Below are 22850 nucleotides of genomic sequence, written 5' to 3'. Positions count from 1 at the left end.
TTTGAAAGAGGACAGACAAATCTCTGGGTGAGAAGAGCCTGTGTATAGTGGCACTTTCTTTTGTACCTATTTACCTGGGGACTGTACCCCAGCAAGCACACCTTTTGGATCGTGTTGGGATGCCAGCCCGTCAGGTATGGTGTGCAGGAGGTGCTTCCCAAGTAGCTAGGCTATCCCCTGCACAAATACCCACTATGTCTTGGTAAGAGTTCAGAGCACAGGTACAGTTAATCCCTAAGTAAATAATACACAGTAACAAAAAAGTCCACTTTCTGCTTAAATATAAGACCATGGGAAAATAACATGAGAAATGGGTAAACAGACTGTACACAGAGGAAAACTGTAAAACTCTGAAATACCCTGTTTGGCGGAGAAAGATGCCTGATGGCTGTGATATCTTGTGGGGATTAAAGACTAAAAATGGCTTGAGGCTTTTCACATAAGCACAGTATGTTCAGAGGGAAGAATACTTTCAAGTTCTGCTCCAAATATTGAAACTAAATTTAAAGAGTAGGATTTTTCAGAAATTTTGATGAATCCATAAGCTATTGAAGTGCTTTCTGTGCCCTCTGCTAGAAAAAAAGACAAAGCAAGCATTCCCAAAACTGTTCAATAATTAAATGCGTGTTCGAAGTGATTTTTTTTCCCTGCCTGGCTAAATACATGTTTAAATTGAAAGTTATGTAACCCTGTAGAAAAAAAGGCTGTGGCACAGTCTAATCTCGAATTATGTGCAGAATCATTACAGCCAGGATCATCTTAATACAGCTATTTTAGCCTTAATGCTGTGCGAGTGCTCTTTGTTCATCTTGAAGAATTGCTGCCTATGAATTGAAAATAATAAAGCAATTTTTTGGTGTTTGCGTCTCCCACTAACAATTTTGGATGGTATAATGGAAGGACATGCTTGGCTGACTGGGATCACATTTTGGCTTTGCTTTATGTGCAGTGTGTATGTTACCGTGAGCTGTTTCACTGAAGGCTATCTCTGAGAGTCTTGTTTAGAGAGAGATTTCTGGAAAAAAAGAATTGGCAGAGGAAGGTGAGAAGAAAGCGGAAGGGGGATGGGTAGCAGAGGGATAGTTACAGTCTCTCCCAGTAATCTAGAAAAACAGGAACGTAGGACTGGGTCTAATCTTCTTTTAGCATGCAGCTAATGTGTGGAGGAAAGTGTTCTTCATACACCATTGCTGTCTGGGGCTGGTGCTCCAGGGTAACATGCTTAAGACAAAGACAGAATTGGGTGGTCAAGAATACGCAGCATTGAATGGGTGGGGGGAGAAACAGCATGGTAACCAGGATTTTAATTTCATAAGGAATTTTGAGCTAGTTCCATTTTGAAGCAGAATGTCCCTCACTTGACTTGAAACATTTTGCTTTGATAAAAACCAGTGTTTTGTTCCTACTTCAACTTCTAAAATATTTGAAAATACTGCAATAGAAGGGTGTTCAGTCTTCTCGAAATACTGACTTTTCAAGAACGTTTTCTTTTAAATTCTTTAACTGAAATGGTCCCATTTCTACTACACGTCTGCTTAGTTTTGGCTTTGTTTCTTTTGTTTGTTTGCTTGTATGTACATTTTTTGTAGAGAAATATCCAGGCTGAAAAAGCTCATTTGGAAACTCTGATGGCTCTACTCCTGCGTTCTGTTAACTTCAAGGGGTACATACACGATACACAATTCTCCGAATTACCATTTTCTGAGACTAGTCCCCAAGCCCCAATAAATGTTAGCTGAGGCTCAGTGATATTACAAGATTCATCCTGTTTCTGACCATGCCCGTGGGGCTACCAGGCTGCTAGGAATCACTTGCACTGAAAAGTCATTTTTAGAGCCAAGCTTGGGACCAGCCTAGCTGCAGCTCAAACTTCAGTGCTCTTCAAGGCATTTCACTTTTTTCTTTTTTTACTTCAGACCCATCCCAAGTTTTAATGAATATTGCTCTCAGTGTTACCCAGTTGCTCCAAACTAGGCATCCAATGTCTTTAAGTTTTCTGAAAACACGTCAATATTTTATCTCTACCCCATATAATTGTCCTTTGTTTAGCCGAGTGCTGTCTCCTAATCACTTAAACATATTTTCTGACAAATCTCCTCCTACAAAGTAATTAGCAAAATCATTAGATTAAAAAAGAAACATAAAAAGACAAAAGGAAAAGCCCAGTTTTTAAAATTAACTCATTTAAATATGTGGTTATTAAAAAATGTAAAAACCATAGGAAGAACACTGGCTGCAGCTGTTCTCCAGTGTACTATAACTACTATACCTGTTGTGCTGATGCTGAAGGCTAATTAATTTCTTTTTCATCCTTACTGTGGTGGCCCTTAGAAATCTGAAAGATTAAAGTTCTATGCCTTTTCAGCATATTTTGACTACGAAATGATTCATTACATGCGGACTTTTATTTTTTCTGTACATTTGATTAAGTAAGAACAGTCAGAAAAAATCATTAAACACAGTGACCTCTGCAACTTAGAAGATAAATATCCACTGACCTGCCTCTTGAAGGTAATTATGCTTTCTGTATTTTTTGAGCACCTCTGGGTTTGGTTGTGGTTTTTGGTTTTTTTTAATAAATCTAAAACTGAAGTGAGGTGAATCTTACCACTTGTGTTTACTGCTTTAATTTGTCTAGACATGGAGTAATTGTTGTTGCTCCTTTAACTTGAAGTATGCTTTAACATGGGCAAGATACATGGGTTTGCAAATCTCTTCTAGAGACTTGCATTTGCAAATCAATTAAATAGGTACCTGTCCAGATTGCCTCCCTGATGCCAAAGCCTACCTGCTTTAAACAAATGGAATGTCAGGTTAATACCAGATAAGTTTTCTGTGTTACAAAAAAAATCACCTAGTGTTTCCTGTTTACTGCTACAGTCCTAGAAAGTAGATATGGCACTTAACATGGACGGTTTGGATTTGAATTCATACACAGAGCAGGAGATCTGGTTTGTTTCTGTTCCTTCTCAAACTGTTAACTCAAAAATTTTTGTTAACCATTGTAAACATTTTAAATGCTTTTCTGAAATCTTGCTCAATGCCATCACTTTCCTAACGCCAGCAACTTGCCAAAATAGGAATTTTAGAAATACTGGCTAAAACATCTTGACAAGCTAAACATTTTTTAAAAGTGGAGTAGGTGGACTTAGTTGACTTACTGCCAACTACAGTATCTGCACACTGTCGAAGAAGATAAGCATGGCTACATCGAGTGAATTAAGGCTGGTGCCAGGAATCTGTACATCCTGGACTCAGTCTCATTTCTGCTATTAAGTAGTGTCATGTCTTAAGCAAGTCACATCCTTTTTGTCTGATTCTGTTCCACTCTCAGTGAATTAGGGATGGTATTTACCTACTTCTCTCAAAGAAGGAAGTTTATTTTCCTCAAGTTTTGAGGGTGTAAGCCCTAAGGAATATGACCTGCACTTACACATGTGCATTTGGCATGAATTAAATTTCTCACAGCCTCTTAGCAGGAGTGGTCCTGAGCAGTGAAACCTTTGAGGAAGGTTTTTTTTTCAGTTTGAGGACAGAATAGTTTTGAACTGCAGCAAATCTGGTGGGTTTGGTCAGGTTTCAAAATTTTAGACTTTTATTATGCTGTCCATAAACAACTGACTGAAATAATTTAGTCTCTTTTTGTCTCTCTTCCACACATACTGTTGTTGCCAATAACATCTCTGAAATAGGGAACTTGAAACTTCCTTCTGGTGATGTTATGATTCCAGTTGCATCTCAGTTATACAACACAAATGCCTAAAAATACAAATTCTCAAATCTTTTTTTCTTGGGCAAACTTGAGAACAACATCAGCGAACAATTTGCACTTCTAGAATCCAGAATTTCAAATACTTATAACCATCCTACTTTTTAACACTCTCTTTGCCAAAACACTAGCATGTATAACTAAAAAATAAATAAAATAAAATATGGTTTTGTTTACTGCTTCTATGCAAAAGGAATTCAGCATTAGCTGACACAGTGTTGTATTCTTGCCGCTACATATGCCCTAAAAGAGCTTGAAGATTCTTAAAAACAGATGCAATCAGTTTCTTGGCTTTGCAACTTCTAGCATATGCTGGCTCTTTCTGGGTGTCAGAGTAAATAATTTGATATACAGCTTGTGTTTCTTCATAGGTTTGAACTCTCCATAACTATCTTTTGGGTTTTCAGTGAACTATACATATTCTCTAAAGTCTGTGACATGTTACTTCTCAAATTCTACATGTATTACCCAGGGTTTTCTTTCTGTAATCTTTTCTCTGTTTCTTTCAGAAATATTTTTCTTCTGTGTTTTCACTCTCCTTTTGTACCCTGTTTTTTAACTTTGGGGACTGGACGCTATACTCTTCAAGACTTAGATAGGAAGAAAAACAGAAGTACTTCAAAATAGCCACATTCAAACCTCTACAAAGGATTCAAACATCTTGAATCCTTTGTAGTACTCTGATTGTTTGCAGATAAAGCATAAACCATGGTTTGAATCTGACCAACTGCTTTCACCCTTACCAGAGTTTCAATTTACTTCATACCTTCATAGGAAGTGAATACAGCAAAGAGCCTTAGAGGAACCACAAGATAAGGATAAATGGTAGCAGCCAATATGGTAACTACAGGTTAGAATATTAGGTGCATAGTCACTGCAAATCTTGTTTTAAATGTCCTTTGAGAATAGAATGTTATAGAAAGATTCATGAAAACAGGTTAGTCTGGGATGTTCAACCTCAGGGTAAGACGAGGCAAAGGTGCCAATGGGGTGTAATGAATAAGATTTTTTTTTTTAAGTGTATGTAAAAGCTTAGACATTCAGAAAAAGAACGGTTTTCATAGTACCATGCCTAGATGTCAAGTACAACTGTATTTGACAACTGAAAAGATCAGTCTCAAAAGCTATATATACTATAAGATCAAAGTCACAAATTTGCCTCCTAAAATGAGTAGTCATTTTGGAAAATGCTGGCACAGCTAAGAATGGCAATTTACCCTGTTCTTTCTTACTCCGATTATCCCCCTGCTCTCAGTGGAGGCCATTTTTAAATACTCCTCTTGTCTAGAAAGATCACCTGCTTAGCAAGTGGCAAAGGCTGAGCATTTGGAGAACCCAAACAGCCAGTATGAACCAGAGCTAGATTTCCAGTTGACAGAAATCCTTCTCTGTACCCTACAGCTGCCCGATGATGTTTAACAAGTAATTCTTCAGAAAATATTTTCCTTTCTAGGTGCACAGCAAGTTATGCAAGTGGGTACTTAGCACCTTCTGAAAGAGCACCTTCTGACAGCTTCCAGTCCTTCATAGTTGTTTATTTTATTTTGTGACAAAGCCATGTATTTTTGCCTGATCACATTTTAATGTGAAGATGGCAACTGAGGAAATATTAACAACTCTTTTCTCTTCAAAACATGCCATCAGTCTATGAACATTACAAAAACAAATAAAAAACCCCACCCCAAACCCTTGAATATAATTTAGAGGCTACTAAACAAAACATACCAACTACTGAAACCCATCCTAAAAATAAAGAGTATCTTTTTTTTCTTGATGAGGCAGAAACCAGTGCAATCTGTCTGGTAGATACATAAAAAGCTTATCTAGTTCATTTCATGTTCATCTAAAGTTGACCCACTTAATTATTTCTTCCATTAAACAGCCCACTACTGCTTCTTTTCTGGTTGGAAAAAGTGTCAGTGTTACAGGAGCGAGATTTTATGCTCAGAGGACCTGGGATTAGAAGAACAATCATTTTGATATTGGAGATTTGTGGGTTTTGAGCGTGTAGAAAATTTTTATGCTGACATGCGTCTCTGTTATGAAATAACTTCAAACTCTGGGATAGTAGCAGATGTTATAGACCAAAGAATCAAAACTGTTGGTTTTGGATAAAAAAAATCTTCCAGTGTTATTAGAAAACAGAAAAAAGCACATGGCATAATAGGTCAATTTAATGGCATTGTTTGCAGTAAAGCTGACATTTCAGGCATAATCTGCAGGGCTCACTTGAAGTAGGCCATTTTGCTGGGCAGAGAAGGATTTGATACATTCCTTTATATTACTGTGTCAAATTGGATTAGAACATAATAAAATGCAGAATGTAAAATAAAGGCCTTTGGGATCACTGGTTATGCAGCACAGTGAGATGCACAAGGAATTAAAATGAATGTACTCTTCAAAAGTATGGCAAACTTGTCATGTGTAGTTGTGTGGACCTTCCCTTTTTCTAGTACGTTTCCTTGGTTTTTCCCTCCTGTGCTGCACTCATTTTTGATCTACATTGAGTGAATTTCCTTCAGTAAGTTTGCCCAGCATTTGTCTGTTTTGTAATTATTATTTGAAACAAGAAGTCATTCAAAGATAAAATGGTTGAAAACCTACTACAGTTGATGCAGTTTTTGTTTGCAACCACAAGCTGCTCAACAGTGCTCAAAACTTTGCTAAAATTTATTTCAGAGCTTCACTAATACTGCCTGCTGGCCTGGTTTGGAGTGCAGCCACAGGAATATTCACTTCAGCAGCTTCACCGTGTAGCCCGTAGGGTTCAGCTTCTGCTGTCAGTCTGCGAGATAGCTAAGCTACGCAGACAAGAAAATGTGCTGAAACTTGGGTTTCTTAAATGATGCTTGGAGGGTTTCTCATAACTTTATGGAGTAAGTTCTAACCTTTGAAATTTTGGAAATGTTAATTAGTAAGCTGAGTACTCCACACTTTCATTTATCTGATACTCTTATCTCAGAACTCACATTAGCCAAAATTGGGTTGTGTCTCCTATGTACTATGAGTCACTTGCTTTGAAAAGGTCTCTGTTAGCTGAAACCCAGTGACAAGTCTAGATGGCAGGTCATGTGTTCTCTTTGGATAAACAGGGTTACACTTCACACAGGAATTAATATTAGTAGGAATTAATACATGATTCATGTTTCACTCTGAATTTAATTTCAGAGATTACAGAAAATCCGAATACAAACTTTATGCTGCATCGCTTTTGAAATTTGAAAGGGGCAGTGATTAAAAGGAAAATACCAGAGCCAATCTTTTGCCTGAGTTAAAGCATGGAAAAAGGCCTAGTACGTACCAAAGTAACTCCAGTGTGCATGTGCATTCAACTATTAGCTGACTGCAAAACTGGAAAGTTGAGCTTGGGACACTTAATGCTGTACGAAGGCAGGCTTTCACTTAGAATGACTGTCATCTGCTCTGTCAGATTCTTTTCCCTTGCAGTTGAAGAGCAGTAACTTTTCACAGGAAAGCCAGGTTCATCCCTCTCAAACACTGAGTGTCCGTGCCCCCGCCTGTACCTTGAGTGGGGGAACTGCTTGTGCTCCTGCTGCAGCTTCATCCTAGTGTGGAAGAGGATTGTGCAGCGGGTGCACAGCATGTTCCATGCACGGATCCGTAATGCTGACTAAGAACACTGAGAAATCAAGTTAAAACAAGGACAGTATCAATTTTCAAAAAGAAATTCCAAACAGAAGAGTGGATTCAATCCATTTGGCCTGTAATATGGGCATGTTACCAGACCACAGATGTATAAGGTGAGGGTCTGAATTCAGGAAAGTATTTGTCTCAGAACATCCTCTACTTTTCATCAGCTTCTTACACTTCTTACACATTAAGCATATGCTTAAATGCTTTCCTGAACTGAGGTCTAACGAACTTCCACTTTGATCTTACTGTTAATGATGTTTGGTTTATTTGACTATAAAGTGTACATTCCATTTGAGTATGGTTTGACATAGCAAATGAAATATTTACTGACTCTTGGCACCAGTAGCTTCACCTTTGTGGATTTCTGTAATGTATCATTCTCGTTGAAGATCTGTTCTTCATAGGATGCGCGTGATTAATTTTTAGTAGCATTACAAGGAGGTTGGCTCATGCTTTGAGAAGAGAAGAAAGTTCTTTCTTTTCCAAAAGTAATTTTTGTGGGTTTGTACCTAATCACTAATGGGATTCCTGAGTGGAATTTGATACCAGAGACTTTGGGACAACAGAAAGATAGATTTATAAATTCCCCATTTCCCTATGTAACAAAGTGATGCCAAACAAAGAGTTAAAACAATCCAGTGTGTTTCATTGCTTTCATGGAACATGTGCTGAAGTGGTGGTTATGTTTTTAAGTTTGTGTAGGCTTTATAGTTAATTGGCTTTGCACTTTTTATAGCTTTAATTTTTATAGGTTGACCGATGACACTTGCGTTTTGGACAGCATTTGTCTGCACTCTGTTTGCCCAGATTACAGATGTGGTGTTACCTCAATTTATGAGAATATAGTCTCTAGAAGGACTGAAGATCACTACATAAGAAATCTTTAATCTGCCATTCTGGCTGATTCATATGCTGTAATTTATGTGGCAAATAATGCAAACCACAGAAAGACAGGCAAAATTAGAAAAGCAGTATTCCCTTAAGTAAGTTTTAGATTAAGTGAGATTAAGAGAAAAACATTCTCCAGCTTTTCTACCCTTTCAGCAGGGTAATGACTAAACCCACTATCTCCTACATAAGACATTCTTTAATATATCCAAAGAATGAGAAATCAGGTCTGAAAATGTACTGTGAATTTCCTTGGATTAAGGTCAAAGCTTGCAAAAGAGAGAGAATATTTTCCTTCAGAAATTTATCAGACAATTTAAATTATAATCAGATTAAGGAGTTAAAATCAGAAACAAAAATATCTCAAAAAGAAAAAATATAGTACTTACATTGGTGACATACTCAATATCCTTCCAAATATTACATTCCCTGGGAAAATCTGCCAAATCTAAAAAATTATCCACTATCACTTGGCCAATCAAGTCATGCCTGGAGAATCTGTCAAAGTCATACACAGAGAAATGGAGTTTCCTTGCGTTCAGATCATTGTATGGGACAGTAAATAAAAAAACTTCATCAAATACTGGATTTAGGGTCTTTCTGTGCACTTTAGTCTGGTGTTTTGTTTTCCTATCAGGAAGCAGATATATCTTCACATATGGATCTGAAGTTCCAGAGAAGTCCTTTGCTGGCAGGTTGATGGCCTTGTGTATCTTCACTATCAGCTGCTCTAAATCACAATCATATTTCAGAATAAAGTTCAGTTTTCCACATGCCTTGCTATTACTCCTCCGGCCATCATCTGTGTCCACGGATCTTTGTTTATATAGCTCGGGCTTAATGCGGCCAATCCCCGTCAGTTGCTCCTGTTTCTGAACCTGCTGGATGTTGAAGTCAGGGTTGGAGAGGTTGAGCTGTCTTCGGATTGAATTATGCCTTAAGCAAAAATGAAAAAATTGAAATAGATTGTGTTGAAGATTACAAGAATCTGTGCACACACTAAAGATCCTGTTCTCTTTTGACATGTTTTTGTAATGTACGCCAAGGTCAGATTATTACTGAGTGTGATACTCAACAGCTAGGAGAGCTCACCTTCAGCATTAGGCAGCTAATAACACATATTTTTCCATCCTGTATCGCAAGCTAGTGGTATGCACCCTCCCAACCTGGCTGAAGAAAGTAACAAATGCAAATTCATGGCCATTGCAAATCCAAAGGACCTGCCTTATTGGCAAGTATAATGTGATACGGTAAGAACTGTAGCTGTTCTTATCAGTTACCATTTTCAAATTAATCCTTTGGATTAATGCCTATGAAATGAGTTCCATTATGTAAATGGCAGCAGGATCTGGCCTATTATGCCAGCTGAGCTTGCTGATTTCTGGTTCTAAGGTAAAGCTGGACAAAGGAGGACAATTCCTGACATCTCTGCATTTTAATTACATGTTGAATTCTACAACTACTTCATTTACAAGTGAGCTGTTCTGGTCTGAAATGGTTTGTGGACCACCCCAACAACTGTTTTGTTTTTTCTCTCATACCTGATGTAATTAAGTTCTGTGGTACTTTGGCTGAAAAGCTCCTTTAGTTTCATTACTCTGAGGAGAGAAAGTTGCTTTTAGCTTCCATCCAGTGAAATTTATTACCTGGAGTCACTCAGTTATTGTGATTGAAATTTCCACTTCATGAGATGATAACAGAAATCAAATTTGTGAACCCTGTCAGGGTAGTGGGATGGGAAAGTGGGATTAGGTAAAATCTTAATCTTATATGAGCTGGTTTCCACTTTTTTGTCATATTCTTATGCAGCAACCAGTCAGTGTATTGGGAGTACCACGAGCTGTGTTTGAACATAGAAAGAGCACATGGAAAATGCTAGCACAGGATTAGTCCAAAGCTATTTATGTTGAATGCAATCAGCAATAGTTCCTCTGCTATCACTGTTCATTCATTCCTTGTAAATATATGTTTACGCATGCTTAAAACAGGAACAGCCTCTTATATACCATCCTAATTTTTTTTCTTTTGTTGCATAATAAATACATAATTTTATAGCTACACATTATTCATTTCCATGATAAAATATTATCATGTCAAAAAAAAAGATTTATATTGCTCAACCCTTAAGCTCCTCATCACAGTGGGAGGTGCAGAATATCCTGGGGAGGAATAAAAAGGAGGGTACTGGAGAGCCAGCTTAACAAGGATTGCAGCAGGGGCAGGTGCCCAGTCGCCGTGGCCGCACAGGAAAGCCACAGCTGGCTACCCAGTTATGCCAGAAAGCAGCAAAGGTGGACAAGGCAGATGGGCCCCTCCTGTTCAGTGAAAGAGACTTTTGGAGAAGACCTGGGCAAAAGTAAGGGACAATGAAGGAGAGCAAAGCCTGTATCAGCAAACAGTATAGGGCAGGGGTGGACAAGCCATACCCTTGTGGACAGAGAGCTACTCTAACACCTGCTGGAGAGAGCCAGACTGGGAACAGTTGCCAGAAAAAAGGTCTCCAGAGAAACACAGGAATGAAGACATTGTCCATGCACTGACGATGCTGAGGCAAGTTCTTTTACGGATTGGGATTACTGCTGCTTCTTGTGAGATGACTATGCTGTGAATATGTCATTTGTTTAAGTACCAGAATTGCTGCCCTGCTGTAGCAAAACCTGTATCAGACTCAATACTTTCACAGTATTGAAGACACATGTAAGAGCTCTTGGCGTTAGATGTTGGATATGAATCTTCTGTTGTTAATGAATCTCATGACATGCGTATTTCCCAGCAGTATGAAAACACAGCAGCACCAGGCCTGTACTGTACTTCTGGACTATTAGTCCTTAGCTGGAATTCAACCTTGTATATGGCAGGGCAAGTTTCATTATCCATAATTATGTCTTTGACCTCCCCATAGATTCCTACAGCAATATAAGCCCAAGCCATTCTTAGGCTAATCTAAGGAGGAAGGGCACCTGGAGCTTTTGCTGCATAGCATTAATAATGTTCTGGGAACTTCTCAAATTCTTTCTGAGGCATGTTTTGGACAACTGGCAGCCTGAACTGGCTGCCAGCTGCTGTCATCTTGCCCAGGTTCAGGTAAGATGATATGTGCAGGCAAGAGTCTTGGCTAAACTTGGTTTCCCCGATGGCCAGAAAGGAGGCTAGCAAAGAGCAGTTGGGCTAGTGCTGTACCTTCTCCAGCTGACGTGCATCTGCTTCAACTCAGAAATTTACTGGCTCTTCACATGCTGATCCTTTTTCTTACTGTGTGAAACATAATCCTTTTATCACCTGCCCCTGCACATACTCTCACCCTCCCTCTTTCCTCCTGTACTGGTTCTCCAGTTCCCTGGGAGACCTCATGGATTCTTCTTCAGTCACTTTTCCCCACACAGTCATGATTGTGGCTAAAATATATGATTTTTAATCCTATTTCTAACTCTTGCAAGTGTTTCATTAGCTTGCCCTACTTTTCTTCTTTGGCTGTTCCAAAAATCTTTGAGTGTTCAGCATCAGTGCTAAGTGCAAATGAATATGCTTTACAAGCTAAATGTAGGCTGTTCTGCTGCTTTAAGGGACACACAGTGCTCTGTGTTGTCCAGCTTCTGAGGGAGAGGCACAAACGAGACAGTAGTTGATAGAAAACTGGAATAGCATTGTGATCCTGTCCTTTCAACCTAAGAGGTCTGTGCACCTCAAAGAATAATTTATGTGTAATTTTTTTTTTTTTTTAAGACTGTGGAAAGTAAACTATGCATTTTTAATAGATCAGTGTACTGGATAATCAAGCTGTGCTCTTCTGACTGTACCTGTATTCATTAAAAGCAGAGAGAAATTGGAGTTACTGACCGAGCAGAAGAGGTTGGTTCAGTGATCTGACGATGCATTCGCACATTGTGTACGCAGTTCTCCTTCGTTCCTGCCTGAGCATCTAATGGAATATCAGGGGAGGTGTGGCTGATCTTCATGGAGGACTCCGGATAGGCTGTCGGCTGACCCAGATAATCCTCACTGTAGTCATGGTCATTGGTCTCTGTATCTGTGTAGTTCAGTGATTCTTGTTTGTTGTCTTTGTTGCCAAATGGCAGACCACGCTCTCGCCAAGGGATCCAACAAAGCTTCCAGGACACGAACAGAGAGACACCAAACAGAGCGAGACCACAGGCTGTGACAACTAGGGAGAGCAAGCTTATTGAGATATCTGTAAACAAGAAAAACACATGCATGTCACATCTTTGTGCTTTTTGGAGCTCTGCATCTCCAGGGCATACAATATGGGAAGTAAACATCTCTGGATTGCAGGTCTACAAAAATTACATTCTGGTCCCTGCAACAGTCATATAATAGAAACACACTCAATGTTCTATTCTTTTTTTTTTTTTTTCCCCCAAGAAAAAATATTTAATCTTGTTTGGAATTCAGTATAAGGCTCATCCTTATGGAACTTAGTTTATAATTTCCCTCCTGGGTGGGATGGAGGGTCATCCTAAATATGAAAAGGGCTGTTCACTTGTTCACTCAACTTTCTACTGACGAAAGAGTAATGCCTGCAGTACATTTTGGTTTTTTCTTTATTTTCCTTTTATGTAGTGCAGTTTCTTCCACCTCCTTTACTAGATCTTACTATCTCTTCCAGAGACTGTATTATACTTATAGAACAACCATGAACATATGCACACATGCACAAACGTGGCATGATTTTTTTTTTTTTAGGTATTTAACTGAAGTATCTTGTTCTATCACTTCAATTCCATTCCTTCTAATCCCAGACTCACTCTCTCTTTGAAATTATTTTTGACTATTAAGACGCATCTTGCTGTTCATCATTTAGTTTAGGTACCAATATCTCTTCAAAACTCAGGTTTTTCTTGGTTTTAACTCCGAAGGCTCTTCCTGTTTCCAAACTTCTGGCATAAAAGGAATGTGGAGATGAGTTTTCTGTTGTTTCTCCCCACACTGCTAGCATTATTCTACCCCATAATCATATCAACACAAGTAAGTTACAACTGGGAGAGACTTTTTCTCTGTTTTGCTTTGTTATAAGTTGCACATTGGGAAAATGACTCAGTGGAACAGCTGGTTTTATGGTTACAGTGTTTTTGAAATTAGTTTCTCTGTGGATTACACAATACATCATGCCTTACACACAATCAGTAAGAATTCTATTTTACTGCCTCAAATTATAAACACAACCTTATCAAAGCAATTTTTCACACTGCGTGGAGGTTCAGAATGTCAGGCTGCATCTCTCTGTCTAACAGCTAGCCTAAATTTTCAAAGGATGGCATGAGGTTGAAATGTACTGCTCCTACTAGGACAATTATTTAACACTGACAATTCAGATGGAACAGCCTCTGTAAATTTGGAAAAAAAAAAAAGTTTTTTTAAGTGGAAAAGTCAATACCTTCTGCCCCTGCTGTGAGTCTCATCCTCCCTAGCCAGACAGACTGCATTTCTGCAGAGGGGGGAGTGACACTACAATCAGTCTCACGCAGGAGCTGTCCAGTCTATTCTGCATGCTGAAAACCAATTTTAAACAATTTTAGCCAGCATGGCCCCTTTCTGTCCTTCTCCCAGTCATATGAAGACAAAACTCATTAACAGTGGGGACAGCACAGCAGCTGTTTAGAATTATAGCAAAGAGTTTCAGAGCTGAAATTAATTAAAGAAATGCCTCCCATGCATAAAAGGCAATTTGGGAGAAAGTAGAATGGTGTGTCTTGATGTTTTTGGAATATTTACTGGTAAACAAATCTGGCAGTGGACGCAGAGGAAAATCTGTTTGATTAAAAAGCAGAGGAACTGGGATGCAGTAGTAAAAGAAGACCTTCAGAATAAAGCAATTTGTCTTGGATTCCCTGGAGGAGAAGGAAGAAATACATCAGAGGTCTGCAAAAAGGTCACTTTTTCAAAGAACTGATTCAAATAAATGATCTAGCATTGAAAGAAATGAGAAACTGGGAGTTGTCAGAACCAGCCAGATTACAAGGTGAGAACTGCAGACTGCCCAATGCCAAGGATGTGTGAAGGTGAGGAACAATTTGACAGGTAGACCAACAGTACCCTACCTCGAGGATGACTTCAGCAGAGGACACAGTCATCTAGAGAACTGACATCATGAGAAAAAATACGAGAGCAATATGAACTACTTTTCATTTGGAGAGTTTGAAGGGCTTTAATTATATACCTCTGCATTTAATAGCATAACACTGAGAACCCTTAACTCACAGCTTACTTTCAGAGCATCTGGGTAATGAACAATTCAGGTAACTTGCCAAGTCACAGAATAAGAAGGGATTACTTTTCATCATCTTGGTTTTACTTCTTTCTGACTCCTTAGGAACCACGTTTGTGTGAAATTTTTGTTTCTGTGCATGGAAAAGGGACAGTCATGTACCTCTTACTTCTGTGAAAGACAGTGGGGCTAAAGGGCAGTGCTCTGAACTGTTACCTTTTTTGGACAGCAATTTTCCAATACTGCTCACCTGGCTGGTGGTTTTCAGCAACTGGGCAGATCCAGCGTGAACCACTGGGGTGAGCGCAGTCCCAAGTGAAGAGACTTTTGGCTGCATCCCGGAGCTGCTTTTACATTAGCCATTTGTATGGTTACATACTGTATTCTGTGTATAATTTTTACTCTATTTTTCCAGATGTCTCAGTTTTTCTAAGCCTGTTTATCTGTATTCCCATGTGGTAGCAGTACTCATCTGATGCCAGTGATTTCCTCTGCTTTGTAACGAGAGCAGGCTAAGTCTTTACTTGTTTGTCCTTACAAAATCAGAAATCTGCAGCACAGAAAGCGTTCCTCAAAAATCCAGCTGCTTCTCAATTCACTCTGCTTTTACCAGAATTAGTGCAATGTGTTTTCCAGAGCAGTATCTGATGCAAGTCTAAACTGCAACTGCGAATCAAAGCGTAGGCAAGGCTGAGCAGTTTACAGACAGGCATGGACATTGGGAGCAGTGAGGAACAGTGCAAAGTATTTCAGAAGGAACAGGGTTTTTCAGTAGCATTGCAACATATCAATTCAGTGTGCATGTTTCCCCACGTTTTTGATGATCATCTGTGCTCACTTTTAGCATTTGGCCAGTTCTGTTAGCGGCTAGCTAATATATCTGCTCTCTGAACCTACTCTGCATTCTCTGCAATGGAGAATCTCATGAAGTCAAGACCCTGTGCCATAGGTCTTTGCATCAGTCGCTTTCCTGGTGCAGCCATGATGCCAGCCAAGTGTCCTGAGGTATTGATATGAGTCCAAGACAAAATTTCATAATTATAGCTTCTTGATCATGGCTGCAGCCTGACCTGAGCTCCCAAATTCCAGCATATCAGAACACCTGGATAGTATTCCAGTGTGTTAATAATGGGTGATGTGTTCTGTAGAAAGTAAGTCCACATTTTTTGTTAAGAACATGTACTTTTAAAATCGGTTAAAGGAACCAATCAATGCAATTGCACATACATACAGTTAATTTTTATAGGCACAACCTCTACAATGTGCTTTCATACACCAGTAAAGGAGGTCTTTTAACAGACAGAAATAAGAAGACAGAGCAAGCCTAGAGGAGGGACACAAAGATGATCAGAGGTCTGAAGCACCTCTCCTATGAAGACAGACTGAGAGAGTTGGGGTTGTTCAGTCTGGAGAAGAGAAAGCTCTGGCGAGACCTTATAATGCCTGAAACAGGCCTACAAGAAAGCTAGAGGGGGACTTTTTATAATGGCATGTAGCAATAGGACAAGGGGCAATGGCTTTAAACTGAAAGAGGGTAGATTTAGATTAGATACAAGGAATAAATTCTTCATGATGAGGGTGGTGAGGCACTGGAGCAGGTTGCCCAGAGCAGCTGTGGATGTCCCACCCCTGGAAGCATTCAAGGCCAGGTTGGATGGAGCTTTGAATAACTTGGTCTAGTGGAAGGTGTCCCTGCCCATGGCAGGGGGGTTGGAACAAGACAATCTTTAAAGTCCCTTCCAATCCAAGCCATGCTGTGATTCTATGATCTTCAGGGTGGCCCCAAATTAGACATTCTTAGGATTAGGGAGCTTCATCTGATTTTTTGTCTATTAAGACAAAAGGAAAAGGAAAAGGTTTGTTTGGATGAAGTATCTTAAGCACTTACTGAAGCAGTTTTAACCAAATATTGCAGTGTAGTTTCATTTGTGTTTCACGAGTTTTTCTTAATTAACATAGCTGGCACTTGTTCAGGATGAAGGGTGTCTCTTTGCAAAGACTCCTGAGACATAGGAATAATTCTCAGCTAATATATTGTTCCTGAAACATACGTGAACAGAGCTAATTATCCTTATTACTGCATTTAGAAACTTTCTGGGAAATTCTTTAAAGTAAGCCAGCTGAAGACCAAGGGAGTGAATCTCAGATTATATTGTTACACATACATACGCCAACTTTTATCTGTCTGACCCTGAAATTTATGAATGTGAACCAACAAAGCAGGCCTAAGTGATATCAGTATCAGGGTTTCATATAGTAATAACATTTTCCATGATCTAAAGATATATTTATAACTGGGATTTACCAGTGTTTGAAGCTTTTATTAGATTTTAGTGGCTACTGTTTTTTTTCAAACTATGTGTTCTACCTCTTATAGGTGCCTTAGGGTATGTAAAGCTCTTGTGTTGGTTAAGACAGAGTTCTAATCCTCTGAGTGACTAGCCTATATTTTTATTCCTAAACAGTGTTACAAATTCCAGTTTATCAGTGTGTGCTTCCTCTTCACCTGCTTTGCTTGGGTTACAAATGTGTGTAATGTTTTTTCCAGGTATTGCTTAAAATGAACTAAATATCATAAACGAACTAGATCAGTAAAAGATAACCCTAGGACTTCACCAAGGTAATTGTAAATTGGTTTAAATGTACATAAATTCCATAGCACAATTTCAATCTGAAATCAGAATTACTAAATGGCCATACAAAATACAGCAAAAAGTGCAAAAGCAATAGAGATTTGTTTGCTCAGAATATTCTTCCAGCAGCAATTGCTGTGATATAATGCAAAACTGACACAAGATTGATGTAATAGTTTATTGGTAAGATCACAAAATAAGAGCTTTAAGCAAAAAAAAAAAAATTAAAGCAAATTGTTCATGGACATTCCTAACAGGAAAAAAAGGACTCAAAACATAGCAAAATATTTTTTTATTATTTTGTAGCAGCAGAAAGATTTTATTTTTGCTTACTAAGAGGAAAAATTATGTAAGCAGAATGTTTTCTTTGTAATTCAGGTAAGGTAACTTCATATTCAGAGTTTATTAATTGCAATTAAAACTGTATGTGAGCACAACACTCATAAGTATAGTTGCTGAAGAAAACTGATCAGTCTCTACGATAAAGCTTAGCATCTGTAATCCAATAAGTTGAACTTGTTCTACAAAGAATTCTTGTTTGAACATCTATTTCCTCTTAAAATATTTAGCCTGCATTAATGCAAATTTGCTTGACAACTTAGCTGACATACAATATTCTGCTAGAGTTTGTAAGTGACAAAAAATGTCTTTACTAATCAGACAGCTGGCTGAATGAGCAGTGATTCTTAAAGACACAGTTGAGCGGAGTCATATGTTCAAGGGCTTGCATTTTTCTTTCTGACATCTTGCAGTAGTACCCACTGACAAAGAATTATGGTGTTTCTCTTGTGAAAGCTAAAGCTTCTGTTTCACAAGAAACATGGATAAAAACAAAGCATAGTAGAAAATAAAATTTGTCATGACTGCATATATACAGCTACAATAAGTTTTATCCAGGTTCCCATGCCTCAGACTTGGTTCTTTTTGGTTATTACCCTATTGTCTTTGAATACATACTTCACATAACTGATAAGATATGCAAAATTACTGTATACATTTGGTCTTGTAATATTCAGTGAAAAATATTATATAGTGTAATGTGGAAAAAATGCATAAATAATAACAGAAGAAAGGATACTAGTTTTAAAGAAACCATGCCAGATTGTCAAGTAGTCTATGTGTAATGTGACATAGAGATGGCTTAAATGGCTCTATTGCATCCTGTTAGGCAGAATCAGTTTAGGTGCCACATTTGCAGGACAGGAAATGTAGCTGGAGTGAACTAATATGAAATTTTCTAAAAGCCATTTGGCATTTGAGACACACTTGTAGCTTGTTAGCTAAAAGGAGAAGCTGGTGATACGCTGAGTGGGAAAGTAATTTTGGTGGTATACATTTATACTGTAAATTCATATGACCATCAGGCCTGTTAGGTCCTTTATAGTGCAAAAGCTGAGTAGCTGTGCTCTGTAAGAGCTACAGTTCCCATGACCGTAGTCAAGAGCTGAAATGTGTATTTCCACTCATCCACTTGCTCTGCTACTTCTTGGGATATGTTAAATAGAATCAGATTAATTATTTGCTTGGAATAAATGAGATACATGTAGACTTTTCTTTTTCTTAGGATCATTCACAAAGTGAACTGAGTAGCTAATTAATAATTTGCAAATGTTTATCCTGTTTTTTTTAGGGTATAGAAAATAGTAGTTCATATGGTTATTGAAGAATTTAACTTCTCATCTAGTGTAGAAAGTGACTAGTCACTTTTGGCAAATACTGTGTATGATCCCTCACTGGCAGAATGAATAGAGAAATGAATGATGAAGAATGAATAAAGAACAACCATGCTTTCTAGCACAAACTTTTGGACAAACTGTGTGTGTGATAAAAAGTACGAAACTTTTGAGATTTGTGAACATTTTCATGAATAAGCCATCAGAGCAAACATTAACCTTGAATGTTATGGCCCTATGAATAATAATGAAGAGAAATTGCCATTTATTTCTGCAATATATAGCCGATAACAGGAAGTCCCCAGGCTATGGAAGAAGAGCAAACAGCTTATTTGGACCATGCCAATAAGCTTTAAATTCCGTTATAGTCCTTGAAAGCCCAGCAAGTTGCAATAAATACTAAAGAAGCATTTGAGAGCACTAAAAGAAATGACAGAGAAGAATTTCATTTCCCATTTGTATAAAGCTGCACAGTAATATTGTACCAAAGTGCTCAAAACAGTAGTTACAGAGGTATGTTGTAAAAAAAAAAAAAATGAAGTAGCAACATCTTCTAGAATTTTTTAACAAATTCCTTTTAATGTTGATCCCCTTTGGGGCACAATCTTTCCAGGTAAAACCAACAAAAAAGTACTTACCCAAGTGTTTCCCTAAATGACTTTCTTTTGGTGGGAAAATTTGTGGAATTAAATGAGTTTAAAGGACCATGGGAGATGTGGACAGAGCACTAAAGGTTCTAAAGGGCTGTTTGACCTTTAGCAAAGTTTAAGTTTCACATTTATATCTAAAGACATGTATACGTAAATATAGAAATACACACACATCTATAATATGATGAATATGATGTAATAAAACTAAAAAATATTTTCACAGAACTAGCCACAATGATTAATAGGACTTGCATCACTCATATTCTTCTAGAACAAAAATATATAACATATTTTTCTTTCAAATTTCCATTTTCTTTTCTATTGGAAGCATTGAATTTCACCTACTTGTTGGCTACTTGTCCCTTTACTTTTCTTATGCCCAGTGGAAACCATTAGCCTTTCTAAATTTTGAATAACCTAAAAAAAAAATCTGTCTATATGTGAATCTTACTTTCTTAATTTTGGTTTTTTTAGGAAATAAATATGTAAGAAATAAGAAGACAGTATTACTCTTCTGGGCAATTCATGTAGAATAAAGTGCAAGCTTCTCTTTAAAGTCAGACCGCTTGGAATGGAAATGAGGTCAATTATTTCATTAGCTTCTTTTTCAGAATCAACTACTCTAAGCCTATATTATGGGAGTTCGGCACATCACACTGGTTCAATATTTACAATCCTTGCTTTACATTTAAGGAAGAGCCAAAATTCATTTGCTTTCTGTACACTGGCACATCATAAAAAGGTAGCCACAAGTGTTGAAACCTCACAAGGGATGTCAGGAAAGTTGCCTGCATAGAGTTACATAGATAAAGAGGAAATTTATTACTTATCTTGACCTTCGTGAACCTAATGAGATGTTTATATTTGTCTTTCAGTTTGGTTGGTCTTCTTTTTTTTTTCCTGAATAACTGCACTCTCATCCGTACATAATATCTAGACTAGAAAGATAGATAGTTTACAATATTCTCAAACTGCTCTGGTTATGACTTCTTCGTATTAACTGATTGTCCTGGACTTGTTACATGTTATTCTTTCTGAAAAGTAAACTGATTACATAGCCTGATTATTCTTTTCAGAGGGTGCTGTTGGCATAAAGAGAAATAAAGACAGCTTTGAAACCATTAATCCTTCTCAGATGAAGAGCCAGATGCACTGCAATGCTCACATTGATTGTTTTTTAAAAAGTATTTCAGAAAATGAGCCATGGTGAATGTATTATGTATCTGTTGTTCTTCGTGAACTTAGGGTTCCCATTTTATAAAATGAAGCTTTTTGCCCTGATGCATATGTATTAGGGTGTGATGGAAGTCTTACTGACAGCGATATTTACTACTAGGAAAGAGAATGAATTAGTAAATTAAAATCAGATCAAGTTTACTATGACTTTACATTTAGAAAAAATATATGGAACATAATTCTTTCCCATCGACACTCCTCTTCATCTCCAGACAGCAAAAGAAACTAGTTCAAGGCTTCTGGAGACTGTTACTAGTTGGTAGTTCTGGAAATCCCACCTATCTAAAATACTGTCTAAGAGAAAATTGTAGCAGAGACACAAAAACAGAAACTACATGCAGAAAATCAAAAGAAATCTAAAGTGAACAACTTAAAGCCGTAACAGCTGAAGAATAGAATTGAGAAACAGATTTGGTAAAAAATTACCATTCAGATTGCTCTTCTGCTTTTTCATTCCTAGGAAGTAATTACTTTAAAGATGAGATGCTCTTCCTAATTTTGGCAAATCCAAAGAAAAGGGAGAATTTCAATTTGCTTGTTTTTGCAAAGCCTATACTAAATAATGTATGCTTTGTGTAAGAATTGAACATATCTGTATTTCTGCTTTCCTGGGTGTAATTGTACAGTCACGCAAGACATTCCTTATATTAAAAGGAATCTGTAAAAAGAACCAGTAGCAACAACTCTTTGAAGTTTTCTTATGAACTACACAGTTTCATGTTGTACTTAGTTGTGAATGTAAAATTGAAACTGGAAAGCTTGAGGGGGTTTTCTTCTTCTATTTAACTAGTTTTATGGAGAGGAAAGATGACATACTGTAACTATGACCAACAAAGCAAATATTAAACACAGTGTAGTAGTGACAGAATGCCCACCCACCCTAGAATAATGGACTCACCCTGATCAATATTTGTTACCGGGAAGAAAGCGGTAGAGGCTAGTCCTGTTGTTCCAGTACCCAAACTGCGCACTGGGCTACAGAAATGGATGCATTGAAGTTTTGATATCGAGAAGGATGGTAATGATCTTCACGGCCAACTTTCTGAGGCTTATCAGTATTCTTATTCCGTATCATGCAGGAGGCATCCAAATATGTGGCTTTCTCACTGAATAGCAAGCTAGTTGACTCTAGGGATAAATTCAGGGCTTTACTCTCTACAGCTGCTGACCTAAGCACTTTTATTGCACTATAATAGATTAAAAAAAAGAAAAAATCAAGAAAATAATCAATCAGAACAGTGCATTTTAGCACTCATTTACTATCCAATCAGTGAAGTAACCATGGGATTGCTACTCTCTGAAATCTAGATGTCCGTCTGAGTCACAGATGTGATGTGAACTGCTGTCACTGACTGCTGAAGATTCATGTAGTAATGTGTCCTCAAATTCCTTGAGTAAAATCGTGCAGAGCTATACCTGGAGAAGCCTGGCCCTACCACAGGATCAAAGGGGCACGCTCAACAAATCAGTTACTATGAAAGGTCATGAGTTTCTGAGAATCTATTGGATACACAGGGAAAACAAATCTTTAGAAGGAGAAAGATGGGGGACAAGGGACAAAGACGAAAGCTTGATATAACTCTATCTGCTGTTAACTTCTGAATTTGCCAACCCCTCTTGTACCTTCCTGTCAACAACACCCATAGCTGTGTGCTATAGAACCAATCAGACTATAATATATAAATGCAAAAGAACAGTATCAATAACTAGTTCATTAAGGCTAGAAATTCTAGTAACTGTTTCAGCTTTTATGGAAAACAGCTTATTTTTGCCCTTATATGTAAAAACAGGGACATTTTCTAACAAACACCATCCTTCAGAAAGGCCTGCTGAGTCAGAAGTTAATTTCGTTTTCATTCATCTTGACATAAAGGTCAAGATACTAATGCTTCAGCATTTCAGGGTTTTAAGGATGATAGTAACTTAACTGAATACATTAGCTTTGCATCTGCCTGGAGGTTTCAATAGCTGCAAGAGGCCTCACTGTGCATTTTGCACCTAAGAAAAGCAGGAAGTGTTTTTATTTTAGATATTTAAGGAACACTGGGAGCCTTTTTACACAAATAAGGAAACATCCACTTGTGAGCATCAGAGACTCTAAGGTCAGTGAAAGCATCAGAAGCT

General features: G+C 37.9%; 1 protein-coding gene across 1 annotated transcript in view; it reads right to left on the bottom strand.

Moving 5' to 3' along the window:
• The window catches only part of SYT9 (synaptotagmin 9), a 34946-nt gene extending 20075 nt beyond the window's left edge, over window positions 1-14871 (bottom strand). The window contains exons 1-3 of the mRNA XM_009641358.1: window positions 14751-14871; window positions 12149-12500; window positions 8701-9247 (exon numbers count right to left, since the gene is read on the bottom strand). Coding sequence (XP_009639653.1) covers window positions 8701-9247; window positions 12149-12500; window positions 14751-14871 — 1020 coding nt within the window. The remainder of the gene's footprint in view (window positions 1-8700; window positions 9248-12148; window positions 12501-14750) is intronic.
• Between the last annotated feature and the right edge of the window lie 7979 nt (window positions 14872-22850).

Source organism: Egretta garzetta, unplaced genomic scaffold (assembly GCF_000687185.1).
Source record: "Egretta garzetta isolate BGI_Z169 unplaced genomic scaffold, ASM68718v1 scaffold976, whole genome shotgun sequence".
Taxonomy (NCBI): domain Eukaryota; kingdom Metazoa; phylum Chordata; class Aves; order Pelecaniformes; family Ardeidae; genus Egretta; species Egretta garzetta.
Note: the sequence above shows the minus strand (reverse complement) of the source record. Positions and strands in the feature narration are given on the sequence as shown.